The sequence below is a fragment of the Fukomys damarensis genome, unplaced genomic scaffold, assembly GCF_012274545.1.
Source record: "Fukomys damarensis isolate Sample0158 unplaced genomic scaffold, DMR_v1.0_HiC HiC_scaffold_39, whole genome shotgun sequence".
NCBI lineage: Eukaryota > Metazoa > Chordata > Mammalia > Rodentia > Bathyergidae > Fukomys > Fukomys damarensis.
In genome coordinates, this window is record NW_022900951.1 from 84,990,974 (window position 1) to 85,013,399 (window position 22,426).

The 22,426-nt window shown below is 34.6% G+C and overlaps 1 protein-coding gene across 3 annotated transcripts in view; it reads left to right on the forward strand.

Annotated features, from left to right (window-relative positions):
- The window catches only part of LOC104847582 (collagen alpha-5(IV) chain), a 267,506-nt gene that overhangs the window by 182,337 nt on the left and 62,743 nt on the right, over positions 1 to 22,426 (forward strand). For all 3 annotated transcript variants that reach the window (XM_010603053.1, XM_010603055.1, XM_033760324.1), the window contains exons 32-34: positions 20,284 to 20,451; positions 21,286 to 21,375; positions 21,811 to 21,960. In XM_010603053.1, coding sequence (XP_010601355.1) covers positions 20,284 to 20,451; positions 21,286 to 21,375; positions 21,811 to 21,960 — 408 coding nt within the window. The remainder of the gene's footprint in view (positions 1 to 20,283; positions 20,452 to 21,285; positions 21,376 to 21,810; positions 21,961 to 22,426) is intronic.

The following is a 22,426-nucleotide window of genomic DNA, read 5'->3' on the forward strand; positions in this document are numbered from 1 at the left end:
CAGCATATGCTATTGGCCACTCTGTCCAAAAATCAAGCAATTAAAGGTGCTTTTGCTTGTCTCAGCATTCTCAATTCTTTTATTTTTAATTAGTATTTGTTTGTGGAATATCATTAAAGCATTCATTGAGTGTAGTTGGTGCATGTATATGACACATTTTAATTACTTTTATATCCCCTTTTACTCCTCCAACTCCTTCAATCTCTTAATCTCCTTCCTATGTACAATGATCTATCTACATATTTCATATTGTTTATTTTTATTTGCTCTTTGACTTTATTCTGTGGGTTTCTCATGTAATAGAACCATATGATTTTTAACCTTCTTTGTCTCACTCACTTCACTTAACATTATGGGTTTAAGGTACATGAATTTTCCTAAAATCATTCAAGTTTATGTCTTTCTGGACCTATAGACTGCTTCCATGACTTAGATACTATGAACTGTGCTGCTATAAAAATGGCTGTGAATGTATCACTTTAATATAATGCCTTTAACTCCTTTGGGAAGATGCCTACAAGTAGAATAGCAGTGCCAAATGAAATTTATATTTTAAGTTTCTTGAGGAGATTCTATACTGACTTCCATGGTAGTTGTACTAGTTTACATTCCCACCAACAATATAGAATGGTCCTTTTCCCCCACACCTCACCAGAGTTTGTTATTATTTAATTTTTTTAAAGTAAATATATTGGTACATTTTAGGTATACTTTAGGATCACATATATCATTAGGAATTTGTACCTGTACAAGGTATGTCTTGGTTCTTGTTTTTTTTTCCATTCCTTTTCCTTCCCTTCCACCCCTCCACCCCTTCCTATTTACAAAAACTTTGTTTCTGTTTTTTCCTTCTTTTCTCATTTTTTTCTCCCCCCACCCCCGTTCCCATTCCCGTTTGAACCTTTCCTTCCAAGTCAGGCAGTGGAATCACTGAGCTAAATGGCCAGACCCTGAACCTTTTCACAATATTTATTATACATTTTCATCTTCGTTTATACTTTCAATTTCTCACACCAGAGAAACAATTTGGCATTTACACATATGTGTCCTGTTTATTTCACAGAAGAGTATGGTCTGAAGGTGCATCCATTTATCTATAAATGTCTCTAGTTTATCATTGGTACTCCACTTTATTTTTTAAAAAACACATTTTCTTTTTGCAGTCACCATTTGTTGGGCATTTGGGCTGTTTCCAAGGTTTAGCCTTTACAGTCTGTGCCGCTATAAACATAGGTGCACATATATTGCTATGGTATGATGCTTTTAATTCTTTCAGGACCTAACCCTAAGAATAGGAGAGTCAAATGGAACCTCTAAACCTAGTTTTCGAGGAATCTGCACACTCATTTCCACAGTGCACCAGTATACACTCCCACCAACAGTGGCAAAGAGTTTTTTTTGTTGTTGTTTGTTTTTTTAATTGAACTCAGCACCTTTCACTTCCAAGGCAGGTGGCAGCACCACTGAGCTAAATCCCCAGAGGGAAGAGTTTCTTTTTCTCCACAGCCCTGCCAACATCTGTTATTGGTTGATTTCTTGATAGCAGCCATTCTTTCTAGAGTGAGGTGGAATCTCAGCGTTATTTTCATTTGTATGTATGGAATGACCAGTGATGTTGAACATTTTTTCATATTTATTTGCTGCTTTTACTTCCTTGTCTGAGAAATGTCTATTCACTTCAGATGCCATGTTTTGGATTGGGTCTTAAAAGTTAAAGTGTCTGATTTTTTAAAGTTATTTACATATTCTAGATAGTGGTCCTTCATCTGAAGAACAGCTGGAAAAAAATTTTTTTTCACACATTGTGTGTTTTCTCTTCACTTGATTGGTGATTTCTCTTGCTGTGCAGAAGCTTTTAAATAATATGAGATCCCGTATTACTTGATTTCTTGATGATAGCTATTCTTCTGGAGTAAGATGACATTTCAGTATTGCTTTAATTTACAATTCTGGAATGACTAGCAATATTGAGCATTTTTTTCATGTGATTCTTGGCCATTCATATTTTTTCTGAGAAGTTTCTGTTCACTTCATTTGCCCATTTTTTGATTAGGTCTTTATTCTGGAGAATCTAATTTTTTTAGTTATTGTGTATTCTAGATGTTAGTCTTCTGTCTGAGTTGTAGTTTGTTTTTGTTTTTTTCATCATTTTATAGATTGTCTCCTCACTCAGGATTGTTTGCTTTGTTGTTTAGAAGCTTATGGGTATAACTTCAATCTTCTCCATGTCAATAGTCAGTTGCTGAAAAAGCTATCTTTCCTCTAACATGTGTTTTTTGGCCCCTTTATTAAAGATTTGGTGGCTCAGTGAGTCTGGGGTTGTTCTTCAATCCTCTGTCCTATGCCATTGGCCCATGTGTCTGTTTTTGTGCTAGGATCATGCTGTTTTTGTCACTATAGGTCTGTTATGTGATTTGAAATTGAATTGTAGTACCTCCTGCTTTCTCTTATTGCTCGGAATTGCTTTTGTATTCTGGTTCTCTTCTGTTCTGTTTTCATATGAATTTTTGGATTGTTTTTTCTAGTTGTGTGAAGAATGCTGTTGGTTTTTGTTTTTTTTGGTACCAGGAATTGAACTTGGGTCCTTGTGCTTGCGAGGCAGGTGGTGGTAGAACTGAGCTAAATCCCCGGCCTTGTTGTTGATATTTTGATAACGAGTGCGTTATCAGTTTTGAGAGTCTGGCCATTTTGACAATGTTGTTTATGCCTATGAAGGAAAAGGGGATTGTCTTTCCATTTTCAAATGTACTCATTTTTTAGAACACTACCGTTTTTATTGTAGTGGTCTTTTATTTCCTTGGTTAAGTTAATACCTAATATTTAATTTTTTGCTGTTATTGTAATAGTTTTGTTTTTCAAACTTCTTTTTGGAGATTTCTTTATTGGTATACAGCAATGCTATTGATTTTTGTTTTCATTTTCTCTTTTCTTGGGGGTGTGGGTACCAGAGATCGAACTCAAGACTTTGAGTTTGTGAGGCAGGTGGCAGAACCACTGAGCTAAATCCCTGGCCCTTGTTTACATTTTATATCCTGCTGTACTGCTGAATTTGATTATTCTAGGAGTCCTTTAATGGAATTTTTGGTTCTTCTATTTAAAGGATCATGTCACCTACAAATAGTAATAATTTCACTTCTTCATTTTCTATGCATATCATTTTCACATCTTTCTCTTGCCTGACTGCTCTGGCTAATGTTTCAAGAACCATACTGAACAGAACTGATGGTAGTGGACATCCTTGTCTTGCTCCTGATTTTAGCAGGAAAGTTTTCAGTGCTTTCTCACTTAGTATGAAGTTGGCAGGTTTGTCATAAGTGGCTTTAGTCAGATTGAGATAGGGTCCTTCAATACCTGTTTTCTTCAGTTTTTATCATAAATGGATGTTGAAGTTTTTCAAAGGTTCTTTCTGCATCTATTGAAGTGATTATGTGGTTTCTGTTCTTGCTTCTGTTTATGTAATGTTTTACACTTATTGATTTATTTATGTTGAACTATCCCTATATTTCTGGTATGAAGCTGACTTGATCAAGTTTATGTGATCTTTTTGATGACTGGTTTCATTCTTTTTGGGAGTTTCTTGTTGAGGATTTTTGTATGCATGTTCATTAGTTTGGACCATAGTATACTTTTTTAGCTGGGTCCTTGTCTGGTTTTGTTCTGGGTTTTTTTGGTGTTTTATTTTTAAGACATGGTCTCACTACGTAGTTGAGACTGCCTTGGAACTCACTATGTAGCCCAAGCTGGTCTCAAACTCACAGTGATCCTCCTGCCTTAGCCTCCCGTGTGCTGGGATTACAGGCTTGCACCACCACAGCTGGCTTTTTTTTTAAAATTTTAAAACAGTGTCTTACTAAGTAACTAAGTTGCCCAGGCTTGGCTTGAAACCATGATCCTCCCAGACTTGAATTCAAAATAAACTCTTAGCCGGGCATGGTGGTGCAAGAAATACCGAATACTTTCTTGGAGTACAATTTTCAATCATAGTTGCTAATAATCTGGATTTTAGTGATGTTCTTTGTGATAACACATTTTTTTCATTTCTAATTTTGTTCACATGGAGTTTTTCTTCTTTTGGTAAGTTTGGCTAAAGCTTTATATGTTTTATTTATTATTTCAAAGAACCAGCTCTTTGATTAATTGATTATATGGGGTTATTAAAATTTCAATTTTATTAATATATTTTCTGACCTTTGTGATTTCTCTACCTGTACTAGGTTTGAGTATAAACTGTTCTTGTTGTTCTGGTTTCTTGAGGCACATTAGGAAGTTGTTTATTTCAGTTTACTCTGTTTTTCTAGTATAAGTGTTCACAATAATAAATTTCCCTCATTGGGCTGATCTCATTTTTTCCCCATAGGTTCTGGTTAGATGTACTCTCATTATTGCTTGATTCTAAGAATTGTTTAATTTCTTTCTTTGCTTTTTCTGTGATCAATTGAGTCTTTTGGACTGAGTTATGTGGTGTCCCATTGTTAGTGAAATTTCTGTGGCTTCTTTTGCAATTGATTTCTAGGTTTTATTGTGCTGTGATCTAAAAGGATACCAAGGATGATTTTTATTCTTTCATGTTTATTTAAGCAGGTTTTATGAGTTAGTATGTGGCCTATTTTGGAGAAAGTTCCATTTGCTACTGAAAATAATATGTTTTCTCCTATAGTAGGGTAGAGCACTACGTATATTTCTATTAAGTCTATTTATTCAAAGATATTGTTCAGCTCTGATATTTCTTTGTTAATTCTCAGTTGATCTATCTTTCTCTGAAAGTGTGGTATAAAAGTCACTCACTATGACTTTATTGTTGCTTATTTGATCTTTTATACCTACCAGTGTTTGTTTTATGAAGTTAGGTGCCCCAGTATTCCCAATTTTTAATCATAATTCACAATTTTTAATCTCTTTTTGTTGAATTTTTCTCTTAACTAATATTTAGTGACCTTCTTTGCATCTTCTGATCAGTTTTAGCTTGAAGTTTACCTTGTCTGAGAACAAAATTATTACCTCTGCTTGCTTTCAGGGTCCTAGTGCATGGAATATTGTTTTCCATTCTTTGATTTTTGTAGCCTATGAATTTCTTTTTGGACTTTATGAGTTTCCTGATTGCAACAGATAGTTAGATCCTGTTTTTTTTTTTTTTTGATCCATTCTGCCAGTCTATGCCTTTTAATTGGTGAGTTAAGGCCATTTACACTAAAAATTACTACTGATATTGAATTATACCTGTCACTACATGCCTTTTCTGTTGCTGATTCCTCAACTTTTCCTTTTTTTGTTTAACATGTCTATGCCAGCTTAAACAACCAGTGGTATGTGCATGACTGTAATATGTGCAAGCTTGAACCAACACTGGTTAGCTATTTAACATCAGACAATGGAATTCAAATCAGAGCTTCCTGGCTGTGAGGGATAGGAATTACTGTCTCCATGGTGAATATGTTAATTACCCACCTTGCTTGCTGTATTCATTCCATCTGACTTTTTGGCTTTATTAGCTTCATTGCCTCTGTCTAGGATATTCTTGAGTATTTTTGGAGTGCTGGCTTGATGTTCATGTATCTCTGAGTGTTCTTTGTTATAGAATGTCCTTGTTTCTTCATCAGTTTTGACAGATAGTTTTGCAGGATATATTAGTCTCAGCTGTAAGTTGTGTTCTTTTAGCATTTGAAGCACTTCACTTCAAGCATTTTTAACCTTTAAAAGTTACATTGATATTTTGTGATAGAAAGAAAACTTCTAAAGGTTTTGGGCAAATGGGAGGGGTAGGGGAAAGGTAAAAAGGGAAGAGAAAAAATAAGAGAAAAGGAAAAAAATGGAAACAAAGTCTTTGTAAATAGGGAAGGATGGAGGGGGGAAGGGAGGCTAGAGGAAGGAGAAAAAAATGAGAACCAAGACCTGTAATGTAAAGGTATGAGGTCCCAGTGATGAATGTAACTGTATTGCATATCCAAAATGTACCAATAAAATATATTTAATATATAAGTTATGTTGAGAAGTCTGCTATAATACCAACTGGCTTACATTTATATGTGACTTTTAAAAAAACTTTTCTTTGACAGCTTTTAAGAATCCATCTTTTTGTTGGCTCTCTGGTATTTTGACTATGCTATGTTGTGGGGAGTTTCTTTTTTCATTATTATTTTGTGGTGTTCTTGAAGTCTGACTTACCAATATGTTGCAGTCTTGCCTCATACTTGGAAAGTTTTTTGCTGTGCTTTCTCTAAACAGAAGTATGCTTCTGTGAAATGTCTTTTAAATGTTTTCTAACTTCAGTTAGTCTTAGGTTAGTCTTATCATCTAGTAACTCCTAGATGAATTTTTCTTGTTCCCTTATTTTTAAGACTTCTTTGAGTAAATTATCATGAATTTCTATTTTGTCCTCCATTTCTGAAACCCTGACTTCACATTAGGCATTTCTACTAGTCATGAATTATATCATACTCTTTATCTTCAGAATTTATTTGGCACTTTTTTTTTGGAGTCTATCTCTCTAGCAGATCTGTTATTCATGTTTTGGACTGGTTAGGTCAGCTCTTCCAAATTTATATTTGTCCTTATCCATATTAGTTATTTTGTATGTTATTTCCGCTAATTTTGGGTTTATGTCCTTTTTGAACTCACTGTGTTTCTTTACTTCTTTTTTAATCTTTTTGCATAGATTGGCATAAATTTCTTCTATATTGGTACTCCTTGGATCTGCTTTCGGCATTTTGTAGGCTTGTTTTTTCTTATTCCTTGGGGGGTGGTACTAGAGTTGAGTTCAAATAAAGTGAAGAGAGTTCATTGTTGATATGAGGATCTCTTTAGTTAGGTTTTGTTTTCCAGTGATTTGTTCATCTTGGCTTTATTTGTGTATTCATATGGTCTTATGTTTCAGCCTATTCAATTTAATTGGGTAGGACCCTGTCATTGTGTTGTAAAGAAAGACTTTCCATTGCATACAACAGTGTGAACAGAAGTAAGCATATACCAATTAAAAGCATTAAAACTTGTTTTGATAATTTTACCCTTTACAGATTATATTGTGCTGGGATGCAGAAGGTGGAAAAATGTGGAGAGGAAGGGTACAGGGAATGCGGTGCGTATATAGGAAGAAAGGCATGTAAGAGAAATGTCAACAGGCAAAAGAATATAGACAAGAAGAGAGACTGTTGGAGTTCTTTTATAGCAGTTTTGCTCTGCTGTTTTGTGGGTTTGCGAATATTTGTGGAGGTAAGAGGATATATACAGATTGCTGAAAATGTCGGTGCTTGTTAATGTGTTTGTAGTTTTATTTTCGTTCCTCTTAAGTCCAATTTTGTTAATAATTACTCTGATCTACCCTTAAATGGCAGTTTAATTTATAGCATTTGTTAATTCTTATTATCTAATGCATTTATATGGGCTTGTATTATATTCATTCCATTAAATATTTACGAAGAAGAAGGGGGAAACAAAGATGCCAAATAATAGAGGAGAAAAAAATGGAGTCAAAAATAGACTAGAATTATCTATCCTGCTACCTCCTGTTATCTATCTTTTGTTTTTTAGTTTTACTTTTTTTGAAGATTAAGAGATGGAGGGAAGGAAGAAGAGGGAAGAGATAGGGAATTTAAAAAAGGAATTGAGATGTTTTGTGTACATGCTCCAACTCCACAGAAGGAATGTAAACATTATATACTGCAAGCGTGTACAAAAAAAAAAAAGTATCAGGAGGTAGGTGGGGGGAGGGACTGGAAAGCGGGTGAAAAAAGCAATTAACATACTGTGTACTAATAAACTAAAATAAAAATGTGAACTAAATATACTTTAATTTTAAAAAAATAATTGAGAAGAAGCATTGTAAGAGCGAACAGGTCAAAGGCAAAAACCTTAAATAACAAAATATAATAACCAACCAATACCCCTTTTTTAACAAGTAAGAACTAGGACAAAAGAAATAAAAACAGAAAGAAAAAAATGAAAACAGAAAATAAAGATAAATCAACCTAAACAGAGAAGGAAGAAAACAATAAGTAAAACAGCCGAAATAAAAATAGAAATAAAAATAAAAACCTTTGCACAGTAATTGTACCATTAACCCAGAGCTTCAGTGCAGCTCCATTTACAATAATGACACTGTCTGATTTCATTAGCCATGTGGTTTCCCTTTATAGACCCGACAGTTTCCTCTCTGAAGCTTTGAAGTCTTGTTGCTCCCTCTTTACTTGTGTCCTGGTTTCGAGCTGCAGGTGTGCCCCAATGTAGACCTCTGTGAATCTAATTACCTTTGTTGATTTGGACTGTAAATATTGTGGACTTCATGTCTTTCCTCTATAGGTTTTCTTTGCTTATTGTCTGGCCAACAAGCCACTGGTCAGGGTACTGATCCCTGCTTCTCTGACTCCAAATATCTGTTTCTGCCCCACCCACAGAAAGAGCAGAAGAGTACTTTTTCTCTTTTCTGGCTCTGCCAAGTCTCGATTTTACTCTGCATAACTGCTGCAGAACCAAATTCCTTCTGCTGTTCTCAGCTAGGCTTTGCTGGATGCCCCACCAACAGTCTTGGTTAGGACACCAAATGTTCCATATAAGCTACTCCTGTTTTATGTTGGAGGAATAGGTGGCTTATTGTTGTTGTTGTTGTTGTTATTATTATTATTATTAGTAGTAGTAGTAGTAGTAGTAGTAGTAGTAGTACTGTCTATGGAGGGTAAGCTTTCTCTCTCCCTGATGTCCTACTGCCCACTGGGACTTGAGGCAGGTGCATAGATATATGGCAATTAAATTTTACTCTGTGTTCAAGTACTTTGAGTTCTGCCCCATTGGAAATATCTCACTTCACTGTGCCCAGTGGGGAGGATAGTATGGCTGTGTGAGTCTGAATAATCTGGCTGTCTGACGCTGAAAGGATGGCTTCCTTTGTTTGTCCAGTCCTTTTCCAAAATGATGTGTACTGGCATTCTCATTTTTTTTTTGCATTGGGCTGTCTAGCCATGTCTGTGCCAGTACCAAGCTTTTTTAAATTACTCTAGTTTGTAGTATAATTTTAAATCAGGTATTATAATACATCCTGCTAGGCTCTTGTTGCTCAGGATTGCTTTGGCTATGGTCGTGCTCTTCTGGTTTCATATAAATATTAGGTTTGATTTTCTAGGTCTGTGAAGATGCTGTGGGTGGTTTCATTCAGATTTATTAAATCTGTTTATCATTTTTGGTAATATAGCCATTTTCATGATCTTGTTTCTGTCTTTCTGGGAATAAGACAGTTTAACATTTTCTAATGTCCTTTCAACCTTTTTTCAGCATACTATAGTTTTTGTTTTTATAGAGGTCTTTCATTTCCTCAGTTAAGTCTATGCATTTACTTTGTTTTTTAAGCAATCATGAATAGGACTATATTCCTGATTTTTTTCTCAGTGGTTTCATTGTTGGTGTACAAAAATGCTATTGATTTTTGCACATCTATTTTATATCCTGCCTCTTTGTAGAATTTATTAATTCTAAGAGATTTCTGACATTGTTTTGTGATACTTTATGTAAAGAATCACATTATGTACAAATAAGTATAGTTTCATATCTTTCTTTCTTATGAACACCCCTTGTATTTCTTTGTCTTCCTTGTTTGCTGGTTGACCTTTCTAGAATATTGAAGTCCCCCAATATGATTTTAATGTTGTCTATCTGTCCTTGTATATAAATTAGTTTTTAGTTCATGAAATTGGTTGCATCAACATTCGGGTGCATAAGTATTTACAATTATTACTTTTTTCTTTTGAGTTGTTCACTCTTCCAGTATGTAGTGACCTTTGCATCTTCTGATCAATTCTGGCTTCAAGTTCACTTTGTCTGAAAGCAGAATAGCAGCACCAGTTGCATGGAGTAGTTGGGTTTTGTTTTTTATTCAATCTGCTTGTCTGTGTCTTTTGAATGGGGAGGTAAGATTATTTACATTCATTGCTGTTATTGAAAGGTGAATCCTGTAAGTGCATTATTTTTCCTCTACTGATTCCTTTATTTTTTACTTTTCTTTATTGTTCTCCCAATTGGATGTATTCTTTCCTCGGGACTCTTGGTGATGTGATTCGCTGTCTCTGTCTAGGATTCCTTTGAGTCTTTTGTGCAATGCTGTTTTGGTTCTTATGAGAGTCTTTAGATTCTCTTTGTTAAGGAAAGTCTTTAATTCTCAATCAGTTTTGAAGGATAGGGCAGTCTGGTTTGGCATATGTTTTCTTTTAGGTCTTGAAAAATTCCCCTTCAAATGTCCATGTCCTATTAACAGAAATCCACTGTTAATTTGATGGCAGGTTACATGAAATGTTTTTTCTAACAGCTTTTAGTATTCTCTATTTTTGTTAAATTTCTGAGGCTTTGAATATAATCTGTCGTAGATCAGTTATTCTGGAAGTGACTGTTTGTAGATTTGTATTCTTTATTTACCTGCATATTTAAATGCAGGAGTATCCTGGTGGAAGGGCAGGATAGCTCAAAGAAGCTTTTCATGGCAGCTGGGAAGCAGAGCAGGGCAATAGTGCCAGAGAGGAACATGCCAGGAACCAAATATAGTGTTCAAAGTCTCCTTCCATGACCCACCCAGACACCCCAAAACTGTGGTTTACTATTCTCCTTAGGAGGATCCCAAGTCAATCAATTGACAGTCAACTCTAACAATCACACTTGTTTTCTGTTAATTCTTTTAGTTCCAAAAAGTACATAAAATCATGGAAGCATTTTAAATTTTAATTCACAGCTGAGTGAGAATGAGACCATCATTAATGCCAACATGAACAAAATAAAAACGTGTTTATATACACTTTATGCTTTCTCAACTTTGGCTACCACCCTGAAACATTTATTTCATCTAATGTTCTCACCCTTTCTGTCTCCACCCCACCTTCTGCTAACATATATAGAGTCCATACCAGAGGGATAGAGGGAAAAATAATGGTGCTGAAATCAACTTCATCTCTTTCTTCTATAAATATATATTTTGTCACAGAATAAAAGATCTAAGGTATGGCTTTCAACAGCAAGGTTAACAGCAGTTAACATGAAAATGTGCTAAATTCATTCTTAATACACAAATGTTCTTAAATTATTTTTACCATGGGTGGACCACATTTCATATTTTATATTAAGCACATGTATTCATATCAGTTCCTCATACTAGATCACAGATCCCCAAACCATGCTTTTCTAATCAAAACATATACTTTATCATAATGGTACCAGTTGTATGTCTCAGTAGCTGTGCTAGGGGACTAAGGGAAGCAATCTTTGTGTTCACCCACTTGATACAACAAATGGCAAGGTGTGTACATGTGTGTCAAGGTGTAAATGGTGAGTTTTACTCACTTTATGTGCCATGTTACATTTTTATGTATTTATAATAGTTCATTAAATGTTTTCTTTTAATTTTTTTTGTAGAATTGGCCCATTTCAGTACAATGTTTCATGAAAATCCACTTTTACAACTTCTTTAAGGAGGTTGAAAGTGGTCTTCAGGTAACTTGGCTACTGATAATGACTTGGATCATGTAAGCTGAAGAAGTTAGCAAGACCAACAGATACAGATTTGACAGGTAGAATAGAACAGAATGAAGACTTTGATTCAGATGATGAAGAAAACAGTAGTGTAAATAAATATTTGACTAGTCAAAATGGTCGTGTATGCCTAAATGATCCAATGTTAGAACTAGGTCAGAAAATGTTATTAGGGTCTTGCCAGGGGTGAAAGTTACAGGGCGGAGTGCCAACACTGTGATTCAATGTTGGAAATTTTAACAGACAATATGCTACAAGATGTTTTGAAATACCCTAATAAATGAAATACAAGAAAGGATTCTATATGCATCAATAATAATACTCAAGGAAGGGTGAAAGGAGGCCAGGGACAAGGGGAAAAACTGAGAACCAAGTCCTTTCATGTAAAGGTACAAGATCCCAATAATTACTGTAACTGTACTGTATACCTAAAATGTACCAATAAACTCAATGAGGAAAAAAATAATACTCAAAACATATTTACCATCACACCTCACTATCTGAACTAAAAGCCTTCACATCAGGACTTCATCATTCTAATTGTCAGAATCTAAAATATTTGTGGAGAAGTAACAGTTCTAGCATTGAGATTTTTTAGAACAATAATGACACTCAAGAGATTTGGTTTCCTTCAAAATTGCCTGTTTTGACAACAAAAAAGATCCTCCAAAAAAGAAAAAAGAAAACTCCATTCACTCATTTGTTGAAAGCTTTGTTTCAAACTGTCAAGCAATTTATACACCATCCAAATACATGACAATTGATGAACAACTCTCATCATTTTATGGTTGTTAAAGCTTTCAGCAATATATGCCATATAAACCTTCCAAATATGATATAAAACTATATGCTCTGGTAGATGTGAAGATATTTTACACCTTGAATTTAGAAATGTATCCTGAAACTCAGCCACCATGTCGTTCTTTGTACAGTAATAAACCATATGACTTTGTGAACAGACTTGTTAAACCTATTTCAAAAAATCACTTAAATATTATATTCCAGTTGGTTCACTAATTAACCATTGATGTTACATTTGCTATAAGAACACCAGCTGACTAGTACAGGAACTATTTGCAAGAACAAATCTGAGTTTCCTGAAACACTGTTACAAGTTCACAGCAGAGTAATGCATAGTACAATCTTTGGATTTCAGCAAACCATAGCATTAGCCTCCTATACAGTGAAGAAAAACAAAGCAGTACTGATGCTCTGAACATTACACCATGATGATAAGATTAATATTGAGGCCTGGTATTGTCAAACAGGCCTGTAATCCCAGCACTTAGGAGACTGAGGCAAGAGGATCCTGTATGGTCAACCTGTACTACATAGTGGGTTCCAGGATAGTCTAAACTACACTATGGCAAAGAAAAGCAGAGTTATATTGATACTGCCAATGTTACACCATGATGATAAGATTGATGTGAGACTGGGTGTGGTGGCACACACCTATAATTCCAGCACTCAGAAGGCTGAGGCAGGAGGATCCTGTAAAATCAAGGTCAGCCTTGCTACACAGTGAGTTCAAATTTAGCCTGGACTACGTGGAGAGACCCTTTCTCAAAACAAACAACGATTCTAAGTAAATCCTCAAAACAAATGAAGCCAAGAATAGTAACATTTTACAACAAAACAAAAGGTGGAGTAGGTGTTGATGAGTTATGCAGTGATACACAAAGTGTTTGTCAATGGTTGTGTTTTACTCAATCCTTAAACGTGTGGCATAGTTTGGTAACTTACAAAGAAAATAGCAAGTGCAAAAGACCACAGAGAAATTTTCTTAGAGAATTGGGACAAACTGATACATGATCTATTACAACAGAAACAGAAGAGTATGTATCTGGCCAAAGAACTCCATAAAAGAATTCTAGAGAATTTCCAAGAAACTCCTAACAAAACAGAAAGACCAGCAAGATGTCAAGTATGTTTTACCAAAGAAGACAGGAAAACAAAAATATGTGCTATCAGTGTAAGCAATACTTATGGATGGAACATGCTGTTGTCAAGTGTGAGGACTGCCTTAGGTATAATAATTAAAGCAAAGATTATTTCTGAGATAGAGTTCTGTTTGTATTTTCATTGTAGTTCACATACGAATTTATTTCTGCTATTATTTTTTAGATCTTGTAAGCAAGTAAACAGTTAATACTGTAAATGTTGATGCTTATTCTAAACACTCATTACATATTAAAATTTAATATTTTGTATTGATATTTTATTTTCCTATTAATAATGCTTTATATAATAAATTCATAAAATTAAAATTAATAATACATCTATAGAAATACTCTTAAAAACTAAGTGTAGGCATTATACACTCCCATAAAGCACCTTTTCTAAAACTTTGCCATGATGTCTACTGTGCTACTTCAATCATATTTATATCACTAAAGCAGAATATTATCTTAACCTGTTTTTAAAATACCATAATTCCTCTTTACTTCTTCCCTTTTTACTCAGTATAGGTGTGTGATATGTAATATATTTTTGATTAAAGGAATGGCAATACACATATTGCATCTTGATCCTTTTTACATTCCCTTCCCCTTCCCTCTCTCCCATCTCCAGCCATCCCCAGGCCCTCTTCGTACATTCACAAAGTGTATCTCCCTATTTCCCATCATCCGTCTTTTATTTTGCTTCTAAATAATTTTAATATGGGTTTCTCATATAAGAAAAAACATATAACATTTAACTTTCTGTGTATGATGTATATCACTTAGCATTATAGTCTTCATTTTCCTACAAACAGATCAAATTTATCCTTCTTTATGACTAAGTAGTACTTTATTCTGTTTATGTACCACATTTTCTTTATCAATTCTTCTGTTGATGGACATGTAGGCTGCTCCTAAGCTTTCACTATCATCAGATGTGCTGCTCTAAATACGGATATGTATGTGTCGCTTCAATATGATACCTTTAACTCTTTCAGGAAGATTCCCAGAAGAGGAATACCTAGGTCAAATGGAATCTTTATTTTTAGTTTTCTGATGAATCTCCATACTGATTTACATAGTGGTTGTACTACTTCAACACTAATAATGTAAAAGGATTCCTTCTACCCCACAATTCTGCCAACACCTGTTGTTTGTTGAGTTTCTGATAATAGTCATTTTTTTGAAGTAGCATAGAATATTAGTGCTGTTTTAATTTTCATTTTTCTAATGTTCAAAAGTGTCAAACACATTTTTATGTATCCGGTGGTCTTGTGTATTTCTTTTGGGAAGTTTCAATTCATTTCAACTGCCCATTTTTTACATTTTTAATTTTTTAAAATTTATTTTTACTATTATGTACATATTTGCAGTACATAATGATTACATTTATCATGGGGAACTGGAACATGTACAAAGCATAGCTTAGTTATTTTTCCTTCTTTTCCACCCCTATCTCTTAGTGCTCTTCTCATTTACAAAAGATCGAACTCCCTAGTTGCTATTATTTATATTTTATTTTGCTCTTCAAATTATTTATACTTTAGGTTTCTCATAAGATAAACCATTTGAAGTTAACTACTCATTAGTCTTCTGTTTAAGGAGTGGTTACAAAAAATAGGTTTACACTTCACTTGGTTGTTTCCTTTGTTGTGCAGAAACTTTATTTGATAATTCCATTTGTTGATTATTGGTGTTATCCTTTGTGCAATTGGGCTTCTGTTCAGAAAGTCCTTTCCTATGCTTATGTTTTAAAGAGTTTTACCTATTCATCCACCAGATTCAGTCTTTCTGTTTTTATATATAAATCGTTGATCCACTTTAATTTGATTTTAGTGCAGGATGAGAGATACGGACCTAGATTAATTCTTCTGCATATGGATAGTCAGTTTTCTCAGTACAGTTTTTCAAACAGCTGTCATGTCTCCAGCATATAATTTTGGACACTGTGGAAAATCAGATGACCAAAAGTGACTGGAGTTGTTTGTGCACATGCCATTCTGTAGTACTAATCAACATATCTGTTTTTGTGCCAGTACCATATGGTTTTTCTGCGTATAGCTAATATAACTTGAAATCCAGGGCGGTAATACCTCATGCTTTGCTCTTGCTCCCCAGGATTGCTTTTGTTATTCAAGGACTCTTCAGGTTCCATATAAATTTTACAGTTGTATTTTCTAGTCGTGTGAAGAATGCTATTGGTAGTTTGGTGTTACACGAAATCCATACATATGTTTTAGTAGTACAGTATGGCCACTTTGACAATGGGAATGTCTTCCCATTTTCTGATGTCCCCTTTAATCTCTTTTTTCAGAGCTGTCTAATTTCCATTATAAAGGCCTTTCATTTGCTTGGTTAGGTTCATTCCAATTTATTTTTGAAGTTATTGTGAAAAGGAGTGTTTTCCTGATGTATTTGTCAGCGGATTCATTGCTGATATGCAAAATCAGTGTTCATTATTGTGCATTGATTTTACATACTAATATTTTGCTGAATTTCTTAGTTCTAGGAGTCTTTCGGTGGAGCTTTTTGGGTCTTCTATGTAAAGGATCATATCATGTATGAATAAGGAGAGTGACTTCTTCCTTTCATGTCCAAATCCCTTTTATTTCTTTCTCTTGCTTGAATGTTCTGGCTAAAGTTTGGAGAGCTGTATTGGACGGGAGAGATGAGAATGGTCTCTCTTCTCTTGTTCCTGATTTTGGAGAAAATGTTTTGTTTATCCTCATTTGGTGTGCTGTTGGAAATGGATTTGTGATAAATTATTTTTATCATTTTGAGATAAGGTTTTCTATACTTTATTTGAATTTTTATCATTAGTGGATTAAATTTTATCAAATTATTTTTTTGCATCTGTTGGTGATCAAACAATTTTTGTCTTTACTTCTATTTATGTGGTGTATTACATCTACTGATTTGTGTATGTTAAATCATCCTTGCAACACTGAGATTAAGCCAATTTGGTCATGATATGTGATCTTTTTATGACTTGTTGCATTCTTTTTGCCAATATCTTCTTGAGTATACTGCACCAAAGAGCCTACAGGAAAGTATACATCTAAGTGAGACAGTAATAAACAAAGTCATGTATTGCCTATGGCAGACATACCTCATCCAAAAGGAAGTTCATAGGATAAAAGTAAAACAATGGAAAATGATACTCCATGCACTTGGAGCCTGAAAGTAAGCAGGAGCAGCTATCTTATTTTCAGACACAGGAGAACTCAAGCCAAAACCGACCAAAAGAGACAAATGTGGATATTGCATACTATGAAGGAAAAATTCATCAGGAAGAAATAATGATTTATGCACCAAATTTTGGCACACTAAACAACGTTAAAACAAATATCACTGGACATACAAGGAAAGATAGACACTTAAACATCACTGTGCTGAACTACAGTACCCTATTTTTGCAAACAGATAGGTCTACTAGACAAAAAAAATCAACATAAACTATCAGAGTTAAACCATATGATAGAACAAATGAACTAAAATAGACAGTTATACAGAATGTTTCATCCAACAACAACAGAAGACACATTTTTTTCAGCAGCACTTAGAACTGTTTCCAAAATAGTATCTTAGGCTACAAAACATGCTTAAATAACTACAAAAATTTTAAATAATCCCTTGCATATTATCTGGTCATAGAGGAATGAAAATAGAAATCGACATTCAAAGAAACCACAAAAAGTGTGCAAACACATGGAGATTAAATAATACATTATTGAAAAATCAATGAATCACAGGAGAAATTATAAAGATTTTAGAATCAAATGACAGTGGAAAGAGAACATAGCAAGACCTGTGAGACTTAATGAAAGCAATCATAACGGGGTAGAAAATACTGTTATTCTTGTTTGTATATCTCAATAATAGTTTAATCAGGAAGACTACTACTAATATCTTGATAAACTTGAGTTACAATGCTTAGCTGACATATGCAGTGCTTAATAAGCTTTTATGTACACTTCTGTTTCATTTTGTGTTCGAAAACTTAATGCAAAGTGTTCTATATTGTTATGTCTCTAGGGCAAAAATGTTTGCATTTTGCTTTTCTGGTTTTTCTTTTGACTCTAGTTTTCTGCTTTTTAAAGGTTGTGTTATTTGCCTTTCTCTTTTCCAACACATTTTATACAGTTTAACATGTTTTTAAAGTAAGGTCCTGTTGAATATCCATTCCTCACTTGACAGCAGAAAAGCAAAAGGAAAATTGTCAAGGGACTAGAAGCAAAACGCTTTTCGTTCCATGGCCTACTAGTACAGGAAAATATAGAAAGCTATAATTCTTATCGTTTTTGTTTGTCCATTTGCTAGAATGTTAAGGCTTTAATGAAGCTTTTAAAAAATTAAACATATTCTATTCCATGTCCACAGATCATACCACAACATGAGCCAAATGTGTTGTAATGCTTTCCCAGTTTGAGGAAAACTTGTGTGACTGAATCAGCTAAAAGAAATTTAAAAACCAAAATGCTTCACTACTGTTAATCAAAATACACACACAAAAAAATCCCAGAAATTATTCATATCATTTTCAAAGTTTAGGGAGAATGCATTGTAAATATCTAACCTTTTTGATAGGTATGAAACCATTTGGCAGAGCAAAATTTTACACACGTTTATGGGCATGTGAGTGTGTGTTTGTGTGTGCGTGAAATTTTCACATATAATACATTTTTTACATTTTCCCCTTTTTTTCAGTAGTGATCAGATCAGATAGTTGAATGTGCCTGGCGTTGCTTCTGCATTCTCAGTTTTGTTCCATTGACCCATATGTCTGTATTTGTGCTGGTACCATGTGAGTTTTAATCACTGTAGGTTGTAATATAACTTGAAATCCATGATTGTGATGCCTCCTACTTTGCTGTTGTTATTCAGAACTCCTTTTGAAATTCTGGGTCCTTTCTGTTTCCATATAAATTTTAGGATTTTTTTCTCTAGTTCTGTGAGAAATGTGTTAAATCTGTATATCAGTTTCTCAAGTACGGCCAGTTTGACTATATCGGTTCAACTGATACAGGAACGTTGGATAGCTCTCCAATTTCTGATGTGTTCTTCTAGCTCCTTCTTTTTTTTTTCCAGCTTTAATTGAGTTTATTGGTACATTTTAGGGATACAGTACAGTTACATTCATTGTTGGGATCTTGTACCTCTACATGACAAGTCTTGATTCTCATTTTTTCCCCTTACCTCTGCCCTCCCTTCACCCCCTCCTCCCCTCCCCATCTACGAACACTTTATTTTCATCTTTTCGTTATCTCACATTTTTTCTTTTCCCTTTTTACTCTTCCCCTACCCATCCCACCTTCCCCACACCTTTAGCTCCTTTCTTCCCATTTCTAAATGTCAGTAATCTTATTAGGATCTTATGTATTGTTGAAGATTATTCACACCAGGGAAAATATTCAGTATTTACACATGTGTGACTTATTTATTTCACTTAAGAGTATATCTTCAATATGTATCCATTTTCCTATGAATGAATCTATTTTCTCATTCTTTATGGCTGAGTAATATTCCATTTTATAGAAAAACCAAATCTTTATCTAGTTTCCAATGGATGGGAAAATGGGCTGTTTCCAAGATTTAGCTATTACAAACTGTGCTGCTATAAACATGGCTGTGCATACTTCTCTGTGATATGATTCTTTTAGTTCTTTTGGAAAGATACCCAACAGAGGGATGGCTGGGTCAGATGGAACCTCCAGTCCAAGCTCTTTGAGGTATCTCCATATTGATTTCCATAGTGGTTGCACCAGTCTGCACTCCCACCAACAATGGAAAAGGGTTCCTTTCTCCCCACAACCCTGCCAACATTTGTTATTGTGTGATTTCTTGATAGCAGCCATTCTTTGTGGGGTGAGGTGGAATTTCAGTGTTGTTTTCATCTGCATCTCTCAAATGATCAGTGATGTGGAAACATTAAACTTGCTGGAAGGTAAGTTTGGCAGAACTCTAGAAGACATTGGTGTAGGAAAAGACTTTATGAACAAATCCTCAGTAGCACGGGAACTAGCAGAAAGAATCAACAACTGGGATCTCATCTTATTAAAAAGCTTTTGTACTTCAAAAGAAACCATCAGCAGAGTGAAGAGATAATCTACAATGTGGGAAAAAAATTTTACCAGCTGTTCCTCAGACAAAGGACTATGATCAAGGATATATAAAGAACTCAAAACAATCAACCCCCACCAAATATAAAGACCCGATTCAAAAATGGGCTTTCTTAACGAACAGACATTTCTCAGACAAAGAAGTAAAAGCAGCAAGTAAATATATGAAAAAAATGTTCTAGCTCCTTCTTCAGAGTACATACTGTAGTTTTTGTTGCAGAGGTCTTTCATTTCCTTAGTTAGGTTAATCCTTAAGTACTCAATTTTTCATACTATTATTGTGAATGGTATTCTTTTCCTAAATTCTTTCTCGGTGAGGTCATCATTCATTTAAAGGAATGCTATTGATTTTTGTGTGTTGACTTTGAATCCTGCTACATTTCATAATTTAGGCTATCAATTCCAGGAGTCTTTTGGTGGAATTGTTTTGCTCTTCTATGTAGAGGATCACGTTATCTGCAAATAATGGTAGTTTGACTTCTTCCTTTCATATACATGTCTTCTTATTTCTTTCTCTTACATAATTGCTCTGGCTAATGTTTCTAGTACTGTATTGAAAATAAGTCACGATACTAGACCTTCTTGTCTTATTCCCGATTTTAAAGTGAAAGCTTTTAATTTTTCTCCATTTACTATGTTGGTAGTAGCATTTTCATAAAGATTGAGATTTACCAGACACCCTTTAAAACTGACCTGATACTTATTAATATTGATGTTATATTATCTAGGCTTACATGGAATACCGGGAGAGAAGGGGGATCCAGGACCTCCTGGATTTGATGTTCCAGGACCTCCTGGTGAAAGGGGCAATCCAGGGATCCCTGGAGCACCTGGTCCTTTGGGACCTCCAGGATCACCAGGGCTCCCAGGAAAAGCAGGTGCCCCTGGATTCCCAGGTAATTTGTTTAATATTTTCTCTCATTTTTGATTTATGCAATTAATATTAATAGGACTCTACTAAATTATTCTCATGTTGCTCTTTTCTGTTAAATAAGATTGTTAAAATATATTTGATTGCAGAAGACTCCTTTCATTGTTTGCAGTATACCTTTTTCTCTGTTGAATTTAATTAAATATTATTATATAATAAATAATCCCAAACTTTAATGTTTAAATGAACATTTTTTATTTTGCTCAAGATTCTACCATCAAGAAATCAAAGGAAGGCTTTACTGCATTGTTTATCTGTAACTCATATAATTCCAACTAAGGTCATTAGGTTTGAAGGCTGTACTTGTTAGATGACACTTCTCTGCCCCTGGGGTCTTCCTTGGCTCACGGCTTCTCATCAACACTGAAGCCTCTTCATGTGGCTTGGGCTCCTCACACCATCATATTATTAAGATAGTTTTTATCCTTCCATGGCAGCTGGCTTCTAAGAGAAAGAATCTCAAAAGCCAAACATGAGTGTTCTGGGAGCCCCAGGTAGAATCTGTAAGACTTCTTATGATCTAGCTTGAGAGTTATACAGTGCCATTTAGTCAAGGATAAAGCAGAGTCGGCCTAGATTCCAGGGGAGGAGGCTACACCGGGATGTGTATATTTGGAAGTATACTTTGTTGGAACCCATCTATGGAGATTAGCTGCCATAATGAACACCTGTATCTCTGGGTATTTGCAATAGTGGCTGCTAAGATTCTGCAATAGTTTTCCAGCTAACATCTTAAAACTTACTTTTTATCTTTCTAATGTCAAAAGTGGCAAATATTATTTGTTGATCTTCTTCAAAGGTGCCAAAGGTGAAATGGGTATGATGGGACCTCCAGGCCCACCAGGACCTTTAGGAATTCCTGGCAGGAGTGGTGCTCCTGGTCTTAAAGGTAATATTTGGAGTTTGCTGACTGACATGTAGGAGAGAAAAAAGAAATAAATATTGCTTCATATTATGTGGAATGTTTTTATTTACTTTAAAATGAGCAATACTTAGTATTTTGTTTCTATGTGACATGGCGTTTTCAATTTGGTGATCTACTTAGTTTGGATAACAAGAAACATGATAAATGCTTACCTCAAATGTATAAAGACTAAACTTATTTGTTTTTTGGTCTGTCAAAGAATTCCAGAAGGAAGAGAGATTTTTATTTGAGTTTTAAAATGTGTATGCACTCAAGTAATTCATGGACAATGACTTAAATTACATATACGTTTTGGGGGGCTACTACCCATCCAACTGTCAATTATATAATCTTTATACATATTAATTGTGGAGAGATATATTTAATGTACTGTGTCTTCCCCACACATGTTGATTTTAGGCAATGATGGCTTACAGGGTCAGCCAGGACTTCCTGGCCCTGCAGGAGAAAAAGGTGGTAAGGGAGAACCTGGCCTTCCAGGCCCCCCTGGACCAGTGGATCCAAATCTCCTAGGCTCAAAAGGAGAAAAGGGAGAACCTGGCTTACCAGGTGAGTGAATGTAATCATGTATTTGTAAATACTTTTTTTCCAGTATGTCTAAATTTTTTTGTTTTCTCTTTTGTTGTTGAAAATTGAACCTATAGGAGTATTCATACTAAGCACTGAACTACACACCAGCTCCAACGTTTAATTTTTAAATAATATAAAAATTAACTTGTACTGCAGAATTTATGAACAAAAGGTACTTAGGTGCATGAAATTTTGGTAATGAGTAATAATTTTCACTTGATTCGTATTGTTGCACTGATTATATTTTGAGTATTTTTTTGTAGTTTACTTATTGAGCTTGGGGCTTTTGAAAACAGACTTACTCAGTCTCCTTCAAGCCATTCAGAAAGGAATACATGAGATAGTAGAGAGACAAGGATATATAGCCACAATCACTTGAAAAATAGATTTCATTGCCTAGGAAATGTGCTAGCCCTTTTCATTATTTTCCCCTTGAAACAAGTTT